We start from the raw sequence: 21,290 nt of genomic DNA on the forward strand, positions 1-21,290 counted from the left end.
CAACAGTGATAGGGGGAGATATGCCCAATTAAATGCAAAATTCCAGAGGTTAGCCAGAAGAGACAAGGAATTATTTTTAAACAAGCAATGCGCGGAAGTGGAAGACGACAATAGAATAGGAAGAACAAGAGACCTCTTCCAGAAAATTAGAAACATCAGCATGTAACCAATGTGAGTTAGGTCACACACACCAACTAAAGTTACTCAGTTGTTATTAAGGGAAGCCTCATGAACGCAACAGCACAGCAATCTAATCCAATCTGACAAACTGAAGCAGAAATAAAACGGGGGCTCAAAACACTAAGTGGAGTCTAGCCTGCACCAATACATAGTCAAAAGGTTTGGGCATTCCTGCCTGGGGAAGACTTATCATGCCTGTCTACTTTCTTAGCAAGTACAGTAGCAGGACACAAACCATTGGGCACTTTTCCCAGCTTTATCTAGATAACTGACTTTCTGTGTGGAAAGTGTGAAGAAGGTACTTGTATTCAGAGCTACAGGTAACTACCCAATGGGACATAGCAATCTAGATGGGACACAGGGCAAGTTATTAAAACTTTAAGTCCATTAAACTTATTGTAAATGACACATATAGCAATAGAATATATATAAACATTAAATGTGGCATTTTGGAAAAGTGGGTTTTTCCCTCATGGTGGGACTCAGGCTCTTTGAGAGAAACTGGCGGGACTGAAGATACAAAAAGTTGATTGGACCAGATATAAAATACTCTTTAAGGCCTATCCTTTTGTGTGGTTCAAATTCCAGTTCATTCATTCTCCATTTTGCTCCTTTAATTCTTAGGATTTTGTATGTCAAATCCACTGACGATTCTGCAGAACTCCAGCAAACCAGGCCTTTGAATATCAATGTTATCCCATAGCAGAAAACAGAAGTTTCTTTATCAAATTTCAGCCAATTTCTTCACACTCCCCTTCTTAAGTACTGATCAGCTACTAAATTCCCATCTGCCAGTGCCAGATTTAGCAATCAGTTGATTGGAGAAAGCTATTTTCATATATTACCATGGCAATATCTACATCCTTTCTTATTTCTTGCTGAAAGTGAAGTCAAGTAGCATGAAGCATATAGGATAGTAGAAATGTGTTAAGAAGAGAGGCAAGATGACAGCTGATTTTTTAAAGGATAAGTAGAAAACGTGATTGGAAAAGGATTCACATCTCTCTAAAGATCTCTGTCCTTCTCCCAGGTTTCCAAGACATGTAGCAAGGTCACCTGAACTGAGCCTCCACTTTTGTGTGTCATATGATTTGTGACATAATGTCTAATATTTTCCTCTTTTTCCTTCCATGGACAAACAGACATACTATAGAATATTTCCATGGAAACAGTGATGTATTACAGGAGGCAGACTACCTCTAGGTAAAGGAAGAAAGGGGGCCAAGAGAGATGGTTCCAATGCCAATTCTCTGTTAACAAAACAGCTTCTGAATTTCTGAACCTTAAAATATTCAAAATCTGTCAAAGGGTGGGAGACTCTATGGAGCCAATTGAAAGGGAGGAAAGAAAAGAGGAAGATAACATTACATCATGCAAGCAGAAGCCAAGTTACACAATGCTGGATTTTGCCCCTTTGTAACATAGCAACTGAATATTGAGGCATTCAGTGAAGAGTCAGTAAAATCCTCAATGAATACTATAAATGTAGCAGATTTACTAGGGAATTGACTGACCATACCCCGAATTTTATTTGAGCCTTGAATATTCAGTTGATCAATAAATAAATGCCACCCAATACTAAACACAGTCCTTAGTATCTCACGTTAAAAAACATGGGTAGCAAAATGTGCATCAGACTCTACTACTACAAAGACAACAGTACCTACTATCATCACTGGAGTAGACAATAGTTGCTAGGTGTTGGAAGAAAGCACTTGCTCAATTACACACACCCCCACATGCACACAGAGTAAGAACAGAACTTTATAGATTTAACTTGTTTTATGCTTTTTTTCTGCATCATGGTCTTTGTGTGCTTGTCTATGGGACACATCCAGTAGCCTTTCCCTCACTCTACTTCATATGGGCAAGTCCTTCTTCCTGCCCATGTCCTGGCAGGCCACTATGGTGCACAGAATGCTGATGACCTGATGGCCTGATCCAGTGGGGTTCTCCTTATGTTCTAAATGTCATAAAGTGCTAATCACTCAGTCTGCTATTATAACTGGGTTTTCCAATTTATTCAGGGTGACCAAAACTTCATCTTCAGTTTGTGTAGTTTCTTCAGGGGGAATTCTGTAAGGAAACTTTATACCTGCTGTCTATCCTAGGAGTCAAAGTAGCTCTTCTCCTCCTCTCTTCTCAGAATTTTTGAAAACTTCCCATTTTAAGCTGACATCTGTGTGAAGTATGGAAAGTGGCTAGCTAAGGCTGTCCCATTGACATTAATGACTGAGCAGGAATCTGAATCAAGAGATAAAACAGTTCTAGGCTGGAAATCAAGGACACAAATGGATCAATACCACAAGCAGAATGTACGGTACAGTTATTTATTGAAATACTTGAAAAGGCCAGTGCTGGGGAAAAATGGACAGGAGGAACCTCCATTTAGTTAACCCTCTTGGTTGGTTTAAAAATGCCACCTACAGGTCATTCCAGCCAAATACAGGATGCAGTACAAACCATGCAACTAATTTACGACCAAGAAGGGTAAAGTACAGGTGTTACTACTTCAGTTCTACCCCACACAGCTTGTAGGGGAATGACTTTCAGAACTAAGGGAATGAAATACAGACTTCTGGTGAATTATAAACAATTATAATACATTGCCCATAGGACTGGAAAAGGCTATAAAACATCAAGTGGAAGATGAGAGATGCACAGAATGGCACACGGTGTCAGATGATGATGGATTCCATTGATGATACCTCCTTTTCATTCAACAAAGGGAATACCTTCCTTCTCCCCCCTTCTCTGAACTGTGGCACATTTAGCTGCATGAGAAATAATAAGCTCAAGCCCAGTCAAATCTGCCACAGTAGGACACTCCTGTCAAATACAAGCAGTGGCTACCAGAAAAGTTCAGTTATTAAAGAGATTTTTTTTTTAAAAAAGACAGTCCTCAAACCCGGTATATCAAGAAAGAACTTCCAATACCCGTGAAATAAATAAATAAACACATGAACGCTGATTCTGAACTTACACCTATGCTGCCGAAAACAAATTCTAGTTGCATTCTCTCACTCTATTTGAAACATTTACGAATGGTAGTTCTAATAACCTTTCGGGACATTATGCCTCACTGCCTTAATATATACAAGTTATTTTACAATAAGTCCCTTTTGGCTTTTACAAAAGTAGCCAACAGTAGCCACTGTAATGCAAATCCTCTTTTCCATACCCTATGCAATACTGTGAGTTTAGAACTATTATTTAAAATAATCTTATCCATGAATTACAAATAATAAGGTACTCCGCATATATAAATATTTCTAGCAGGTTTTAGAATGTACATAAAAGATCCCCCCCTCACTTTGGATAAGCCCCTCCCCCCAAAAGAACCATGCTTTCCTCCAGATCACCGCTGTTTTAGTAATGCTCTGTACATGGCGAAGCCCAAAACAGCAAAGACTGTAGCACCAAAACTTGCTCGAAGCCAAAAGGTAGAGCTCTTGAGGTCTGCCTGTGTCACGTGCCTGAAATACAAAGAATATTTTTTTTTTAAAAAAATTAACAAATATTGAGATGATATGCAACCATCAAAATGTGTAAGCTCGCCTTCGGAGATCTACTATGTACGTTTTAAGGCATCTGTGAACTAAATGTTTTTGGTGAAATGTGGGGAAGTGCATGTTTTGCTGTAGCTATTCAGAAGAGAAGTGTTATATTTCAGTTTAGCTAACAGGTCAACCTGACTGATCTGTAATTCCATGAATTTTTCACAGCAGCATAAAGTAAGTAAATCATATTTTGTAGTATGCCACCCAGAGACACTTTTTGTGAGATGGCCGGCCACATAAATTTGATATATAAATAAATGTAAAATAAATAAATATTTAGGCTTCTCTTGCAATGTTAAGCCAATTGCTTTTATGCTGTTGTAAAAACTTGAGCGTGAAGCAGAGTCAACGCATGGCTTGTAAACTTGCAGCTGTAAAAAGACTAACAATCTAATCAAGGAATGACTGTTCTAGAATCATCTAAATATAGATGACTTATATAAGTTAATGATCAGAGAGCTGTCTGTCTGTCCATCTATCCCTATATATCTACCTAGTTTTGTGAGCTGCCCAGAGTCCACTGGAGTTGGGTGGCCAATAATTTTCAATAAATAAAACAACTGGAAAAGGAAAACCTAATATGGCCTGTGTTGCTTACTAGTCAGCATTTTCAGCAAATCTGTCCCTTCAGATTAACCACACAAGTGACTTTATATGCTAGTGTCTTTGCCATGGTGCTTCTATCCAAAGGCAGAAGGCCTAACCACAGTAAATAACTTCGAGCATCATCACACAGTAAAACTGTTAGGGACATTATATGAAACACAGGAACTATTACAGGTGAAACCAAAATGCAACAGAACAGTATGGTAGATGGAAGAAAGCTACAGGTTTAAGATCAAAATAGCAAAAGTTTATCAAAAACCAATGATCCAAGCCTGCCCACATGCCAGTTTGTAAGCACGCTCAGTTAGCTTTCATGAAAAACACAGCCAACCATAATGCAACAGATAAAAAGCTATCAAGCAAGGGTTATTACAATGACCTTAGTTCAAGGCATGCTGATTCTCAATTGAGTACTACAGAATTGATATAGGACTGCATTACAGAGTAGAACACAAGAAAGAATTCCCTGGCCTAAGCACTTTTACATCTAAATCAGAAATAATGGGATAACTGCAAAAGTACACACCATTATCTTCAGAAGAACAGATTCCAAAGTTTAATTTAAAAAACTACTGTAATGTATTATGCTAGAGATTCTTAAAATTTCTACCACCTACTTGAGAAGGTTGAAAATTACTGAATCAGCCATTCATAAAATGGCAGCATATATAGGAAGAACCAGAGGGCAAAACAATTATCACTTAAAGGAATATAATCTGATTTTTATAAGAGAAACGTTTATTTTAAGCAGAAAAAAAAGTCTGCTATTATCTTAAAAAATAACACATTTTCAGGCTATTTGCCTCTAGCTCTTCTCCCACCATCTAAATTGGGAAGTCAGGGGAGAGGAGCATGAAGACTTTGGGATCCAGCTACAAGAAGACTGGGACAAAGCCATAGTTGGAGAAAGTCTGGAACAAATGGCATAATCCAGTTTATCAGACCAAAATAGGTGTTCTTTTTTAGACATCTAGGCAACAACACTTTTAGCATTCTGCATAGCCAACAGCCTTGCTTGTTTATTGCTAGCAACCACTTAGCAAGCCGGGTACAAAACTATCTGCAGTTAATTCCCAAAGTTTGGTTCTTAAGGGATGTGACCTGAAGCAGATCAGCAGGCTGATGGGTTAGTTCTTTCCAATCTCTCAAAGCAAGACATTTACTAGATTTCTCCTCTATAAGTGGTGGGTTACCTGTCTTCCAGTAACTGTGGATCAAGGGATGACCCCATGAAGATGGAATCCTCTACCAAGCTGATGGCATGTACTTGGTGAACAATACTGCTCTCCTCGTCTGACAACAGCAAGGCACCCAACTCATCTATATGGGCTCTCAACCTTTTTACAGACATGCACACAGACGGCAGTTCATAGCAAGGCTCAAAACAGGAAGTTACACATCAATATGGCTTATAGTCAGCTTCAAAATCTGCTTTTAATAAGAATGTCTTTGCTGTAATGTGCAGGTTAATGAAGTAGCATGGAAATTAATGACAAGTTCCAAGGAAATATAAGTTTCTCCTTCTTTTCTACCCCAAGTAACAGAAACTTCATTCTTCCCAGAGTTATTATTATTCTGTTTATTTTGTTTTCAAACTACATTTATGTAGAAGTGCAATTTTTAAAAGCAGGCCTAATGCAACACTGGACAGTGGCAAGTAGAATGTTATACTAGCAAATTTCTGCACATCAGTTGATTAACACAAAAGCATTTGGGAAAGGAGTATTTTGATTGGAGTGTCTGACCAGTCCTGTTTCCACAACAAGGCATTTCCTCCCAAAAATGGTCTGGGATCTGGCTAGTGAGAGATACAGAATTGCTTATGTGGAAGAACCAGGGGCTAAACAAAGTTCTGGCCTCACATGACTGAAGAAGCACAGATATTTCCCTCATAGATTACATCCCACTCTGGGAGGGTAGGAGGACGATCCTAACTACTTTTTATAGTCAGGCACACAGAGGGTTAAAAATGCCTGTGCATGATCAATTATGTTCAGTGTTAGGTATGAGCTGGGAAATAATTGTTTCAAGTTCATAAAAGAGACATTCATATACTTGTGATTTAGAGAGACACCAAAATGCCTACCCCACTTCCAGATCCTGTTGTTCTAATTTTTTTCTCCTCCTGCAGAACAGGAGGGAGAAATGTTTAACTGTTGTTCTCCACTCACAATTTAACAGTAGTTTGCTGTACCATCCCAACTACAAAACTGTGGTTAAAATAAACAGTGACCCATTTTGAACAAGCCCGTTAAAAAAAAAACCTACAGCTTAAGATTGCTTTGCTTGCAATTAAACTCAGTTTGTCAGCCTGGATGGTTAATCAAAGCAGAAAGGAGCGTTTCTAAGCTCCTCCTCCCTGACATGCAAAAGACAGGGGAGGGGGGAACCCTGGAGGCGGCCACCCTTTCACATTTGCCTCAGCCAAAGATCAGTATGATGTCCAAGTGCTGTTGTTCTCTTCATGCTTTGTGCACTCATCTTCAGATATTTATGTATGAAGGACAGAAACTAAAGTAAAACAATTGCTCATTACGGGTCAATAAATACCCTTTCATAAACAAAGTTCTTTATTTCAGAATATTTTTTTTGAAAAATAATGTGTGAGGAAATTGCTGGGAATGCAATTCATCTAAAGATTTCTTTTTTGGGTCCATGAAGCATAAAACACACACACACATAATTAAATAGAAAACTATGTTTGAATTGGCTCTGTGAGCAAAAAGTGTATTAGTTGCCTCTCTTTTCATCACATTAATTTTTAGCCATCTATTATTTCAACATTATAGTCACTGGGCGCAACAGCAGAAAACAGCAAGATATAAACCAATTACATATTGGTTCAAAATATTAACAGAGAGGAACTATCAACTTTGCATGATTCCTAGATATATTAAAGAAGAAGACAGACCATGGGGAAGCAAGGCAACTATTTGCTTTGTATATTGTTGAATTCTTATTCCATCATCAGGAATTAGCAAAAGTTGCAACAGGAGTCCTGAATCCCTGTATTGGAAAACTCTAGATAGTAAGAGATCTTGTTGGATCTGCCATCAAATGTCCAAATCAGTGCCCTCCTCCCCCCAGTAAAATACGCTGCATTGGGATGATATGGTGCTAGATTTTATCTCTTTCATTCACTTAAAATGAAGATATGTTGGCATCTTATCTGATAGTACCAACCATAAAGTAATGTGAGTTAATTTCAGGCTAATCACTGCTGAAATGCTTGCATATTTTATTAGTCTTCAGACAATGCTTTATTTTAAAAAAATTGTCTCTGCATTTGCGACCTTCACCTGTTGAGTAAACAGAACCTACACATAGACAGGGAACATACTGGCTGACATATGCTATTTGCCAAGATGATTAAAACAAGAGTAGCCTCATTGGCCTCCCATTCATTTGCCTCCAGCTTCCCTTACAAGAGGGAAGATACACCTAATCTGGACCCCAACAGAATAAGAGAGACAAACTGGGCATTCACCTCCTCCCTCAATTATATTTATTTGCCAACTACATTTTAGGGCCTAAGGAGCTTCATTTTATTTTTCAGTAACTTTTCCTAGCAATCCCATGTTTTGAGCTTCATGAAGAGAGGGGCCAGAGATCTTGCCAAGACTCATTTCTCCCATCACATAAACAGTAATCCTGTGATTAAGGGAACATCGAAACAGAAGGCCAGGAATGTGGTGAGAAAGATAGGCTTACACGTGCAACAATGACTAGGACTCGTGGATCAAGAAGCCGAATGACCGGAATGCCCAGAATGCAGGAGGAATGCTCTGCAAAACTACATAGGACAAATTGTATGGAAAAAGCCAAATGTGGATGAAACTCCTTTCCAATAGAGTATATATATGAAATCCCAGTACCATGCAATTCGCTGTTTCTCTTTCATCTATAGTAAGATTCATTTCCATGAAACTCAACACAAACTCAACACCTGTCACCAAAACTTGTATTTTGTTTACAAAAAATGAACTTTGAATAAGACAATCTCAGCTGTTTAGAATACTCTCCAATGGAGATTCCCCTTTTTGAACTGATATGCCAACATAATCCACTAAGGTCTGGGTACCCAACCTCGCATGATGATGCCTCCCTAGAGACCTCCCAGGCTCTCTTCCCATGACTGTACCTTAGGTTTTTAAAATCTTATTTTAATTTTTTAAAAATTAAATGGAAGCAAGCATACTGCAAGCAAAGCACCAACTTCAACCACCATTTTTATTTCTAAAAGATAAAAGCTGGGTTTCACACAGGCACCAAAGTCATTCATTGAAATTAAACATTGTGGATGACTGTACACACTATTTACTTACTTTCTCTGGAAGTGTGTCAGCCTGCCTTAGGTAAATGGGAGCTTTGTGCCTCATTATGCCCCCTAGGGCAGCCAGGAGACTCAGTGTTGGTGCAGTGGTTAAGGGTATTGGACTGTCACCAGTGAGACCCAGCTTTCTGTGCCTCATGCACAGTAACTCACTTCACTACTTTGGGGTAATTGCTCTATCTCAGTGTGGAAAAATAGGAAAAGAGAATACTAAATATGCCCCCCTGTGCTCCCCCAAAAGGCAAGATAACAAATACTTTTTCTGTGAGCATCCCATGGTATGTTCTCAAACAATGACCCCAGCTGGCTCAAAAATTTAGGAACTTTGACATTAAAGTATACTAATTAAACCAGAATAAAATAAGGAAAATTCTATGAGAGGTACAAGTTTTTTCTTTTTAAATTGATGAGGCAGAGATCAATCTTTAGTCCAGTTTGGTCTAGTGGTTAAGGTGCTGGGCTAGATAATCAGGAGGCTGTGAGTTCTAGTCCCGCCTTAGGCATGAAAGCTGGCTGGGTGACCTTGGGCCAGTCCCTCTCTCTCAGCCCAACTCACCTCACAGGGTTGTTGTTGTGGGAAAATAGGAGGAGGAGGGTGTATTAGATATGTTCGCTGCCCTAAGTTATTTATAAAAATAATAAAGGCAGGATAAAAATAAAAAAAAAATCCATGACACATGCAAATGGCCAAAAGGCAACAGCCAAGCTGATGGTTTGAAAGCACACAATGAATTAGAAAGTATACAAAAATGTATTTTTTTTAAAAAGATGCACAGGAATGCAGTAAGAGGAGTGTAAGTGCCAGCCAGAGAAATGAAAACGAACACCTAGAGGAAAAAACAAATTAAATCAAAATAATCCAGCATGGTCAAATGTTTTCTTTTCCTAAGCTGTGTGTGGTATATATACACTGCTTTACATACAACCCCATTCCTTTTTAAGCCTGTACAGGCAGAGGTCCTGGGCAGTTCAAACCAACAATCTGTGTCTCTCAATGGAGACATTTCCACAATAAATGAAATCCTAACTTTATAATGATAGAATTCCCCATCCCACTCAAAAGACAGGTAGAGCTAAAGCCCTTGTCAAAAGTTCTAGTAGTCACCTTTAATATTCTCAGAATGGTAAGAACTTCACTGTCCCTGTCTTGTCATTTCCTGTTTACCAATGAGTATAAAATCTGATTAAATTTCTAGACTTAAGGTCAATAAATCCCTTTTCAAATAAGGCTATAATTAATGGAATGCATTTTCTTCATTAGAATACTAATTTCTAAAATATAAATGGTTCTCACTTATTTAGGCTTCAATTGCATGGCATTAAAATTGGGAATGAGCTCTCCTGACCTTATTGGGATTTCTGAGAAGAGATGCATGTAATTACATTATGTTAGTAAAACTAACATAACCCTCCACCACAGCTGTGCAAAAATGCCTAATAACAACTGTGTTACCCAGTGAAATGTGGGCAATCAGGAGGGTAGTGTGTAAAAAGAAATTCAGGTTATAGTTTCTTCAGTTCCAAAGAGACTGGTAACACATACCGTAGTTTTGACTGTGTGATCTCCCCCATCCATCCACCCTTTCAGTTGTGTGCAAAAGCAGGACATCACATGTGGGAAAAATAAGGGCTGCATCTTCCGAGCAGTGTAAAATCTGCTCTAACAGATCAGAATGGAACATGCCCTATTGAGATTGCTAATGAATTTGCTTTCTTTGAGAGAGGCTAGCTCTGGTAGTTAACCTGGAGAAAAAGCATTATTCTAGCACTGCTTAGATGTCACATGGAGGACAAGGGAGAACTTTTTTCTCAGTCACCATACAAGGGAACTGACAAAGCTCTCTGCTAACAACCATCTTCAAACTAAATTACATGCAGCATTCAGCAAAATTAACAGAAATACTCAGAACCCAGGGTTCAGAGAAGGGGATCAATCATATCACAGGATAATGCAATGGATGGGGAGAGAAATGGAATATATCCCATCCTCCCTTTGATGGAATATTACAGATCATATGACAAAGTACCACCATCACAGGTGAACCTAAATGTCTTCCTTCCAAATCAGAAATTCACAGGTGAGCACCAAATTTGATTTGCTTTTAACAAGGGCCAGACAGCAAATATTTTAGGGAATCAGAGGAAGGGAATCCTCCTGTGACCCAGCAGGATAGGCTGATGGCTAACCACAATATTATTTCACCTACAGCTGCAGATTTCTGCAAGACACTTCGGATAAAGGTAATTTCTACCACAACAAAGAAACCCTACAGCATTTGGTGAATATCCAGGCTAAGAACTAGGTAGCTTTCTCCAGTCAGCCCGCAAGTCTACCAAAGCCTCAGGTCTATCATAAATTAAGCTCAAAAACCTCAGGCTATATAGACAGATCTATAATTTCTTCAGTACATACCAAAACTTTCTGGATTTATTTTATGTTTCTGGAAGGCAATGCTTCCAAAAAGGCATCTGAAAGGCTGGTCTGGGGTAAGGTCTCTCAGTGACTTCTTTTACTTTGCTGGTTGGGTGTCTAACACTGTTAAATCAGGCCTCTGTATCTATTCTATACGGTTTAGAGATGATAAAATTGGAATGGATATTTGGATATTTCACTTAATCTGACTTGACACTGAGGAGAGTAAACTGAGCTATTTTACCCCAAATATTGTTAGCTCTAAGTTCAATTAAAATGAGGAGCTTAGGGCTAAACTGTCTGATTTATCTCAGAACATTTTGTGGAAGTTTATTTAACCTAAAACATTTATCATTTAAACTTTTTCATATGGGTACTATTGCAGCTTGTCACAACTTGTCAAAATTGGATCAGAAAAAGAATCTGTTTGAACTGGTTGAATGGTCAATTAAATGGCAAATACAGGACAATTTTAAGTAAGTGAAAAGTGATGCATATTGGGGCATAACACGGGTGGGCTTTAAGTGGCTGTTATGTATTAGGAAGAAGATCTGAAGGTTGCAAAGGATATTTCAATGAGGTTGCTGACTCAGTATGTTTCAGCTGTGAAAAATGCAAATTCCATGTGAGGAACCATTAGGAAAGGGACTGAAAGTAAAACCATCAACACTGTGAGGCCTAATATAAATCTATGGTATGTTAGCGTCTGGCAAACTCTGCGTGATTCTGCTTGCCACGTTTGAAAAAGGATTATGAGCTGAAAAAATGCAGAAGAGGGAAACCAAAATGATCAGCAGGCAAAAACACCATCCTTATGAGAAAAGGCTAGAATGTTTGGAGTTCTTTACCCTATAGAAATGATAACCAAGACAGAGAGTATGTGATCAAAGTGTATAAAATCGCACATTGCATATTGCTGGCTGGGGAATTCTGGGAGTTGAAGTCCGCACAGTTTAGAGTTGCCAAGGTTGAGGAAAGTAGATTGTAGTTTTTCTCCCTCTTAGAATGCCAGGATCAGAGGTCATTTGCAAAACTGAGTGAAAGATGACTTAGGAGAGACACAAAGAAGTACTTCTTCCCACAGCACATAGTGGTGAATGGTCACTAACTTGGATGGCTTTAAAAGGGGAATGGAGGACAGGTCTGTCTCAAGAGCTAATGTCAGATTGTGGACATCCTGCCTCCAAATACTAGTTGCAGGAGAGCAACTGTGAGAGAAGGCTACATTCTGCTTGCAAGCACCCCAGAAGCAGCTGGTTGGCCTCTGGGAGATACAAAGGCTTGAAAAAAGTGAGCTTTTGCCTGATCCAGATGTTCTAAGATGAAAGTTGGATATTAAATTACTATTTATGTCATATCCAAAATAATGAGTGGGAATCATCTGCAAGGACAGATTGCTTTTAAAACATAACCCTCTTCTTTTTACCACTACCATAATTCCATTCCAATGAAGAGGCACGGGGAAGGATTTTTAAGCAGTATAATTCCTTTGAGCTGTTTTACCTATGATTATATATTTGCTTGCATTTTTCTTATTTCATGTATATATTAGCACTGTGCAAATCCTCTACAGAAGTGATTCACAATAGGTGGGAAAGCACAGAAAGTGCCTCTTCACACCTAATTAAAGCAGCTGTGTCTTTTTCTAGGTCCATGTAGCTGCTTTGGAAGCTACTCCCAGCTGTGTGCATGCAGCTGCTTTGCTGGGGGAAAAATGGAGGAAAAAAGAAACTCTAACATCCTCCCCTCTCCCAGCATGAAGATAGGAAGTTACGTGGAGACTAATGGGAAGCCCCTCCTCCTCAAAGTTCAGCTTCCATAGGGACCAATGTGATGTTCTTATTTGTCTGCCTAATTTATATGGGAGACTAAGTAGCTAGTCCCCGGCCCTTAACAAACAAACAAAAATCTTAATCCCTTTAATTTAATTCCCAAACTTTCCAGCCACTGGTGTATTGAACAAGAAGCACAATGGGGTCTTTTACTTGAATACTTTTATATTCCTCCACACACTGAAATAGTGGAGCAGACATTAATGTATTCCAACTTTATATTTCAAAATGCATACTCACAAGACATAAAATAATAATGTAGCATAGAAGGAACTGCAGTACCACTGAAAAAGAATTTGATTTGAACTCCCATTCATTTGTTGGGCCAATTTGCCATGAACTGGACCATGTATTTAACAAAGGGTCCATTAAACCCTTTTTTGTTTGTATGGAAACGTTTAAACAATTTGTGATGTGGTATAAGTGAGATGCAGCACTGTTTGCAACAATGAAACAACTTTACTATTTCTTTATCTTGAATTATATTTCTAGTACACTAGAATATCCTGAGCAGAGAATCATTTGTGCATTCTTAAAATGAAAAAATAAGTAGCATGTTGTTAAAGAGGGTTGACTTAGTTGTTAAAACGCCACAGATCTTATCACACCATATCCATTTACAAGGACCAAACACAGATATTCTGAATGCTGGAAGTAAATGTGACTAATATCCAGAATGTTTATCAACTAATTTTCTGACTGCCAAGTTCAGAGGCAAAACCATGGCTTCAGGGCTTACAGGACTCACTGACAAGCCCATTTTACAGATGGAGAAATGAGGCTTTTGACTCCCTTCTCAAAGAGTCGATAGGAAAACTAGATGCTGATGAAGACTGTCCTGGGCAATTACTTCTGAATGACTAGAAGGAGTGTTGCTTTCACAAGCCGACTCAATGCCTCAAACTGGTACTGATGCCTAGTTGTCAGACTGATGTGCTTCAGGATTTGTCAATTGGAAGAAAAACAGTCAAACAGAAAATCTATTATTTACAATGGGATTGTCTTCTCCCAGCCATCTCTGTCCACCCAGAAAGTTCTAGGAGGGCAGGCGCCCCTGGAGTCACATCCTTGAGGGCCATCATCAGGGACCACGAGGGCCTGCCTTTTCTGTTGGTGCCCCTCTGCTTTGGGTCAGTGCTCCAACCAAGGCCAAGTCAGCACCAGCATTGTTGGTGGTCAGGAAAGTGGGCCTGGTTGTTTCAGGAAGCCTTTAAGTCTTGATGGTATGGCAGTTCCTCCCTGAAGGAGGCAATTATTAGTGTTAGGACTATATTCCTTGGTGTGCTACCATTACTGGAGTTTGGTTATTTTTTCTTTTAATTCTTCTATTTTCATTTTGCACTAACCTTAAGCCACACAGAGCTTTTGTGGAACTAAGTGGCAAATAAATAAGCAAATAAATAACTAGCGGAACATTTGGCTGCTTAATGGATATGGAGCGACAGGCCTGTCAGTTACAAAGTTCAGCAATTGCTTTAATTAATGTAATTTTCAAGCACACCTGGTACCTAGTAAATAAAATCAAAGACCTGTTAAGAACTGCAGTGAAGAGTTTGTTCTTTACAGATTGCAGCAAGTCTGAGTTGAGGAGGTTCTGACAGATGCAAAATGTACACCTGTTGCAGGTGCACAAACAGCGTAACCGGGCATGGCTGCGAAAACACACAGAAGGACAGGAATTGAGGTCTCAGGCAGAAACCATGAGAAATCTGAGCCAAAACCAAGAGAAATGGGAATTGGAACATTTGGGGGGGACAGGAAGCGAGGCAAGGGTAGGGTAAAGCTGTGCAGATTTCCAGGAGGAGCATAATTTAAGGGACTGTGCTGGTACACCTGCACCCCCATAAGCAAAGAAAACAATCTGTTTTCCATTTATGTTTGGTTTAGAAATGAAAGCCTAATAGAATATGTGCTTGCACAGCAGGGAGCAGCTCCTCCTTAATCCACAGAAAGATTGGAATCCTTCTTTAACTGAAAGTCATTAAGCAACAGCTACCCTTACCTCTGGCATCCCAACGAACATATACATGCTTAAGGAAATCAAGGGAAGAAAGTCAAATACACTATTGCTTATATTTCTCAAAACATTTAAATATCCCAGGTTGCCAAATGTATTAAGAAGAGCAGAATTTCCTGAAATTAAGTGTCTTTTTCTCCAAATCTGGACTCTCCAATGAAAGGAAGCAACTTCACCTTCACTGAACGACTACCAGCCTCCACCCAGCCTCACTGATCCTTGCACCTTCAAAATGCTTCCCTGTTGTCTAATTGAGTACAGAATGATGACAAGTAGTGTTTTTTTAAAGAAGAATTTGGCCTATGTCGACTGCCTAGGTCAATAGCTATTTACTGAGAGCTACAAACGAAAAGTCAATGTTCAAAGGCAGCATTCTTCCAATTAAAGGGTGTAAGAGCAAACAGGTGAAGCCTCTTGCCATATGGATTTTTTGGAACCCTGGAATAGAGGCTCCCATGCACACACATTTCCTTTGCAGAAAAGAGTAAGAAGCCTATATTCCAGCAAAGCCATATATATTGAGGCATGTAAGCCCACCATGAAGCCTTAGGAGGCACTTAACATCAGCTACTGCACAGTTCTGGATCTGCCATCTGAAGGACCACCTGAATCCAATCCTGCAGGAAAGGCCTGTCCTGTCAAATGCAGGAATTGCAAAGTGGGCTTGCTTGGCAACAGAGTGAGATGCTTTGTGAGCAATAGCAACCTTTAAGAGAAGACATCTCCAGCTTGACAATTATCTACAATGCGCAAAGCCCCGACTGTTCAATTTTACCAACAGCGTGTACTTTTGAGAGAGATAAATAAGCAAGAGACCATCGTCTAGCAGTTCTTCTCTGGGTGACTAGAAAGAAATGAAAGGTACACTTCAAAGAAAAATTAAAGCTTTCCATTTTAGCAATGATGCATGTCAGTTTGCTTTAGTATAATTATGCCTTGAAAAAAAAGGCCTTCCCTCCCCGCCTTTTACTGAATTATGAGATAAAGTGGAATGCTTTTAAATACGTAGACTGTTATATAAATGTCAATTCTAAGCCCATTATTTTATACAGCTTTTGGTAACTAAGGCACTGAAAGATATCTATCAAGTGGATTGCTAAAAAGCTCCAATCAGAGTAACACATACCTACTCTACCTTGTTATGGAGTTCACCACAGCAAGTCTTTTAATTAGAATATTTGTACCTTCCGACTATTTTAGGAGAATGCTAAATTCATATGTACTTTAGAGTGGTTATTTTTCCTCAGAGTCTGAAGTTCAGAAAAGCAAGCAAAATCATTCAAAAGAGCAGCAGTCCTTGCTTTAACTTCCTGAGCTGAAAGAGTATGCCTATTATTGTCCCCAGGGAAAATGAAACCATTTACAATTCAAGTAAGAATTGTCCCCTAGAATCATGTTACTACCCTTCATCACTATTATAAAATGTAACCAGCTGATGGAGATCTGAGGAGCTTGATTTTTATGTGATTTTTCTGATTTTTTGCTTTGAATAACAGGCTATAATGCCACATTTCCAAAACAACGTCAAACACTTGCTTATATAGAAGCGCTTTGCCACTAGGACCTGCAAAACTTCCCATCATGCAATGTCCCGACCTCAAAACAGGTCATTTCAAGTGGTCCAGATGTGGTCTAACCCCAACATGGGCTTGTTCCAATGTCAGCACACTCTGTGATGAAACATTTTGCACATTCCCCTAATTTGACATCTGGAGAGAGCTACTACACAAACCAAAGACCTAGTGGGCATACAGAACTAATTTCATGATCCTTTGGATCCTGGATCTTTTGTACAAGGGCTTACTAAGGAAATGGGCACCAACTGAATAATAAAGCATACTGAGTGATAAGCTGATGAGAACGAAATGATCCAGGTTTATACATATACCTGAAATTGGTTTCTTATCCATTTAGGAAGAGAAAACATTTAGTGCTGATGACTTAAAAGAAGACTAACACTTTATACAAAACGGTATTTATATTTTTTTTCAGTATAAGAGTCCAATCTTTTTGGGACAGATTCACAATTCTGCATTAATGAATGAGTAATGGTAACGAGCAATGCAATGCATGTGTATATGGAGAGAATCGAACCCCATGTTCTTTAAACTAGATCTAATTCTGCACAGTCTTCAGACAAAAATTCTTTGTCAAAGGATTATGTGCAAAATCTTGCAGATAAGAATTTTTTAAATTTAAAAATGTATTTATACTTCTCTGCCAATTTTGTGTTATTTCCCTTCATTTATATCCATCACTAACATCTCCCTCTGTTGCTAAACACAATTTCAGTGTGGCACAGAGTTCCATCCTTATGGCAACCACAGCATGCAACACTGTCATGATCCATGCAGTATGAAGATAAGGGTATTTTGGATACATACGGATACATGGCCATTGTTGTCAGTTTAACAAAGATATCTTTACTTGGTGCATCAACGGTGTTACAAGTAAAGGCTTGTGGTGGAGGCATTTTGTGTTTTTTGCAGAAGTCAGCTGGAGAAGTGCTATATTCCTGCCGAACTTCATGCAGGTCTGACTTGGCAGCTATCACCAAGCAAGGTATCCTGCTGTCCATGAAGTGTTGCTATATATTTAAAATAAAAAGGAAATAAAAGTTATCGACCAACTTGAATAAAATACATAGGTTTAAAATCTACAGAGCTGTGATTAGTGAACCCAACAGCCTGCTATACTTCCAGTACACAGGGTGCAATCTATGTTTTTATTAATGTATACTCCATCCTTCTTTCATGGAGTTCATGTACCACATATGGTTATAATGCTGTTTTCCTACTGTAGACACACAGCTGTTTTGTGAAGTAAGTAATGCAGAGCATGAAAAAGATTGGCTTGATGTTACTCAGCTTGATATGGAATTTAACACTAAGTTTCCCATGGTCTAATGATGAATGCTTTAAGTATCATCCCACATGGGCTAAATGAACACACAAACTCTAGTTATTCCCATTTTAAAATTCTGAAGAGACAGAAATAGCCACGTCCTATTAAAACTGCTGTTTTCTCTGCAGATTTGTCCAACTTTTTTCAGATGTTTAAAAGATATACACAACTTTCACCATCAGAATTAATTTCCCAGAAGTTCAGCTGCTTTTAAAAGCTCCTTGGATCTCATTAAGTAGATCCATTTGTCACAGATGCTTTAATGTGGATTTAATGTGGATTCTCACACTGAGCAGGATGAACTCAATACCCTATATAACCCCTCCCAAATCAATGACTCTATGACTCAATAATTTTCTATGTAGATACAAACCTTGAACATCCTGGCACAATATTCAAATGATTTGGGATTGCTGACATCATATACTAGGCAGACTACATCACACATGATTTCAGTGTCACATAAGAAGTCAGATTCACAAACATTATGTAACTGAAAAGAGAAAGACAACGTCAAACATTGTAAAGTATTTTACTAGTTTACTTCTTTGTACTCACTACAGCCCCTAACCTTTTCCAATCTATTCTGCAGGACACAGATAGGTGCTGTATTAAAAAACCCAAAGACCCAAAGCTGGTATTGCAATTTTTTCAGTGGGTTATATCTGGTTCCACCTTTATGCACAATATTGCACAGATACAGGCTTCTCTACATTTTATTGCCAGTACATGTACTGTTCAAGCAATGTACAGTTCATTTTATAGTCTCCAAAGACATACTCTTAACCCAAACCCAAGGGATCAATAAATACTCATGCAGGAAACACCACAATAAAGAAGGATGAGTGGAGCATGGATGTGACAGCTCCAACCTCAACTTAGGATATGCAACAGGCAGAAATGACCAGGCAGATGCAACAATGAGACTGGGATGATACATGTACAATAATATGGTCCCAATCTAGTATTTCAAACTATACAACATCTTCTTTGTTACAATACAGATCCATTCTATGAATATTTGTTATCCTGCTCTCTATACTTTCAATGTTTATATATTGTATTTTAGTTATTTTAAAACTTTTTAAAAGTTTAGACTGTTATCAGCAGTGTTAGGAAAATCTTGTCGTGAACAATAGGATGTACATCTTTAAAGTAAATGAATAATACTAGAAATCTGCTAAGTTCTTCATTAAATAAAGAACAAGCCTTGCTATGAGAGACAGCTGTTTGTAATAATCCTAAATTCCAACGAGTAAGAAGGTTCACAATAGTTCATTGTTCATCCCAAGCATGCTTTTGAACATAAACAATGGAAAAGTAAACAGCATTGGGGGGGGGACATGGATTGCATTAAAATACTAATGACTACTTCATTAGTCCTCATAAAAGGGAAAAAGTCGATTTTTAATGTTATTATATGGATAACTTACCAGTAAGTATTTTTCTTGCCCGTACACATAAACAGTATTAATTGCATAGTAGGATTTGTGATCTGGACGTATATGTCTCTGCCTCTGAAAGCATAAAGGAACAAAATTATAAGCTATCACATAGTTTTCTAATAAAGTGGTCTTCACAAATCCATTTAGGCCTTACCCAGACTATAATACAGGATTAGGCAATGTTGTGCCTCTCAAATGTTTTGGATCAAAATGATCACAATTTCTCTCATCACTGACCATGTTGGTTGCTTACCTTTTCAACATTGTAGCATAGGGGTCGGCAAACTATGGCCCATGGGCCAAATTCAGCCTGCCACCTGTTTTTACTGTATACAGCCTACAAGCTAAGAATGAGTGGGCAGCAGATTGCAGGCCTGATCCTCTGCTGAGCCCTTGGGGGTGAGGGCTGGGGCCAAGGTATCCAGGGCAGCAGTGGCCTTTCAGCAAGCTCCTTGCTGGCAGGCCAGTGCTGTCCAAAGGCTGCCACACTGCTTGGCCTGCAGACCTGCCAGCTATGCCAGGAGGCGGAGGAGGGGCGTGATCTGGCCCTTCACAGAAGAAGTTTGCGGACCCCTGGCATAGCACACATTCTTGATAAACAACCTTTAGTCTGTTTTGAAGACTACATTAAAAAAGATCAAATGCCAATATATTGCACTGAACTTCAGTTAGAAATATTTCCTCAGTCAGAGTAAGTTATTTTTCCATCTAGCTGTGGATCTGAATAGCAGAGCAGCAATGTCGGAACATTAAATGTTGGTACGTGACTAGCTTAGCAGCATGCTTCCTTTGGGCCCCAAAGGACCCACAGTTAATTGGTTGCACAGCTGTCCTGTCTCAAAAACTTTTGAGTTGCTGGGTCACAAATAAAAATAAAAAGAGACTGGATGAGAAGTTGGGATGGGGAAAGCTGCTAAAAATGATTTTAAGAATGCATCGTAAGAGCAGCGGTCAAGTGCCGCCAACAGGCAATTCCATCCTACCTCTAACTGTGGTTTAAGGGTCACAGTTTATCTTCATGGAGGAAATACAAGAAGAGTCTTCCTTACCAGGAGATTTCTTCCAAGCAGTGCATGGAGAACTCCACTTTTCCCACAGCCTTTCAGCCCAATTAGATTACATCTGAACACATTCCTCTGAGTCTGTTTTTTTTGAAGGTCAATCTTTTTGTCTCTAGTTACTTCAAAACAAAAACAATAAGGAAATCTTAGTTTTCCAAAATCTTCCCAAAATATGTTGGGAAGATTGCAGGCTATTACCTGTAATTGCTGATGCCTGGGATTCCTGTTCAGTCAATATTGAATATCCTAAATAGCCCAGATACTCAAGGCAGCGCTGTACATCCAAGTATGTAGTTAGTCTACAACAGAGAACAAATATGTTTCCCAAGTCCTCGGCATTCATTGTTGCCCTAAGGCACTTTGCAGTACAAATCTATCAGTGAAATCCAGGGCTGATTATTATTATTATTATTATTATTATTATTATTAGAGTATATAATGTAGTCATGAAATGGAATTTGCTCCTTCCCTACTTGGGGACTCTGAAACAGATTTTTTTAAGCTATCAGAGGCAGCAGGACACAAAATTATTATTATTAGTATCAGTATTTATATACCATTGCTCACCTACCAGATCATTAGGCAGAATGCAATTAAACAATACTGGATTTCAGCTCAAGATTTTATAATGCTAAGGTACATTATGCATTTATCAGTTTGCATGCCATGTGTCAAAAAGGCAAGATAGTGGAATGGGCAGCAGAAAGAAAGATCCCTATAATCTATTTCTATCCATAGTAAAAGTTTTCTTGGATCACCTGCTTGTTGTGTGAAACAGGCATGGGAAGCTTTATTAAGCAAGTCTTAGAGGGCAATTGGCTTTTAATTGCGACAGAGAATCAATTTATGAAACTTTGCCTGGATGACAATCATAGGATTTCTATACTTCCTCCCTAATTAAATCATACAGTATGGGAAGAAGGGTATTTCAGCTTCATT

The 21,290-nt window shown here is 38.8% G+C and overlaps 1 protein-coding gene across 4 annotated transcripts in view; it reads right to left on the reverse strand.

Moving 5' to 3' along the window:
* Window positions 1-2,496: 2,496 nt before the first annotated feature.
* Window positions 2,497-21,290, reverse strand: part of RHOT1 (ras homolog family member T1) — a 47,445-nt gene continuing 28,651 nt past the window's right edge. For 2 of the 4 annotated variants that reach the window (XM_063293572.1, XM_063293570.1), the window contains 7 exons: window positions 20,550-20,650; window positions 20,340-20,470; window positions 19,279-19,362; window positions 18,219-18,338; window positions 17,326-17,528; window positions 14,454-14,576; window positions 2,497-3,656 (listed from right to left, as the gene is read on the reverse strand). In XM_063293572.1, coding sequence (XP_063149642.1) covers window positions 3,539-3,656; window positions 14,454-14,576; window positions 17,326-17,528; window positions 18,219-18,338; window positions 19,279-19,362; window positions 20,340-20,470; window positions 20,550-20,650 — 880 coding nt within the window. In that variant the 3' untranslated portion in view covers window positions 2,497-3,538. Of the gene's footprint in view, window positions 3,657-5,539; window positions 5,684-14,432; window positions 14,577-17,325; window positions 17,529-18,218; window positions 18,339-19,278; window positions 19,363-20,339; window positions 20,471-20,549; window positions 20,651-21,290 lie in introns of all 4 variants that reach the window. The other 2 variants (XM_063293573.1, XM_063293571.1) reach the window with 2 other exon arrangements.

The sequence above is a fragment of the Candoia aspera genome, chromosome 2, assembly GCF_035149785.1.
Source record: "Candoia aspera isolate rCanAsp1 chromosome 2, rCanAsp1.hap2, whole genome shotgun sequence".
Taxonomy (NCBI): domain Eukaryota; kingdom Metazoa; phylum Chordata; class Lepidosauria; order Squamata; family Boidae; genus Candoia; species Candoia aspera.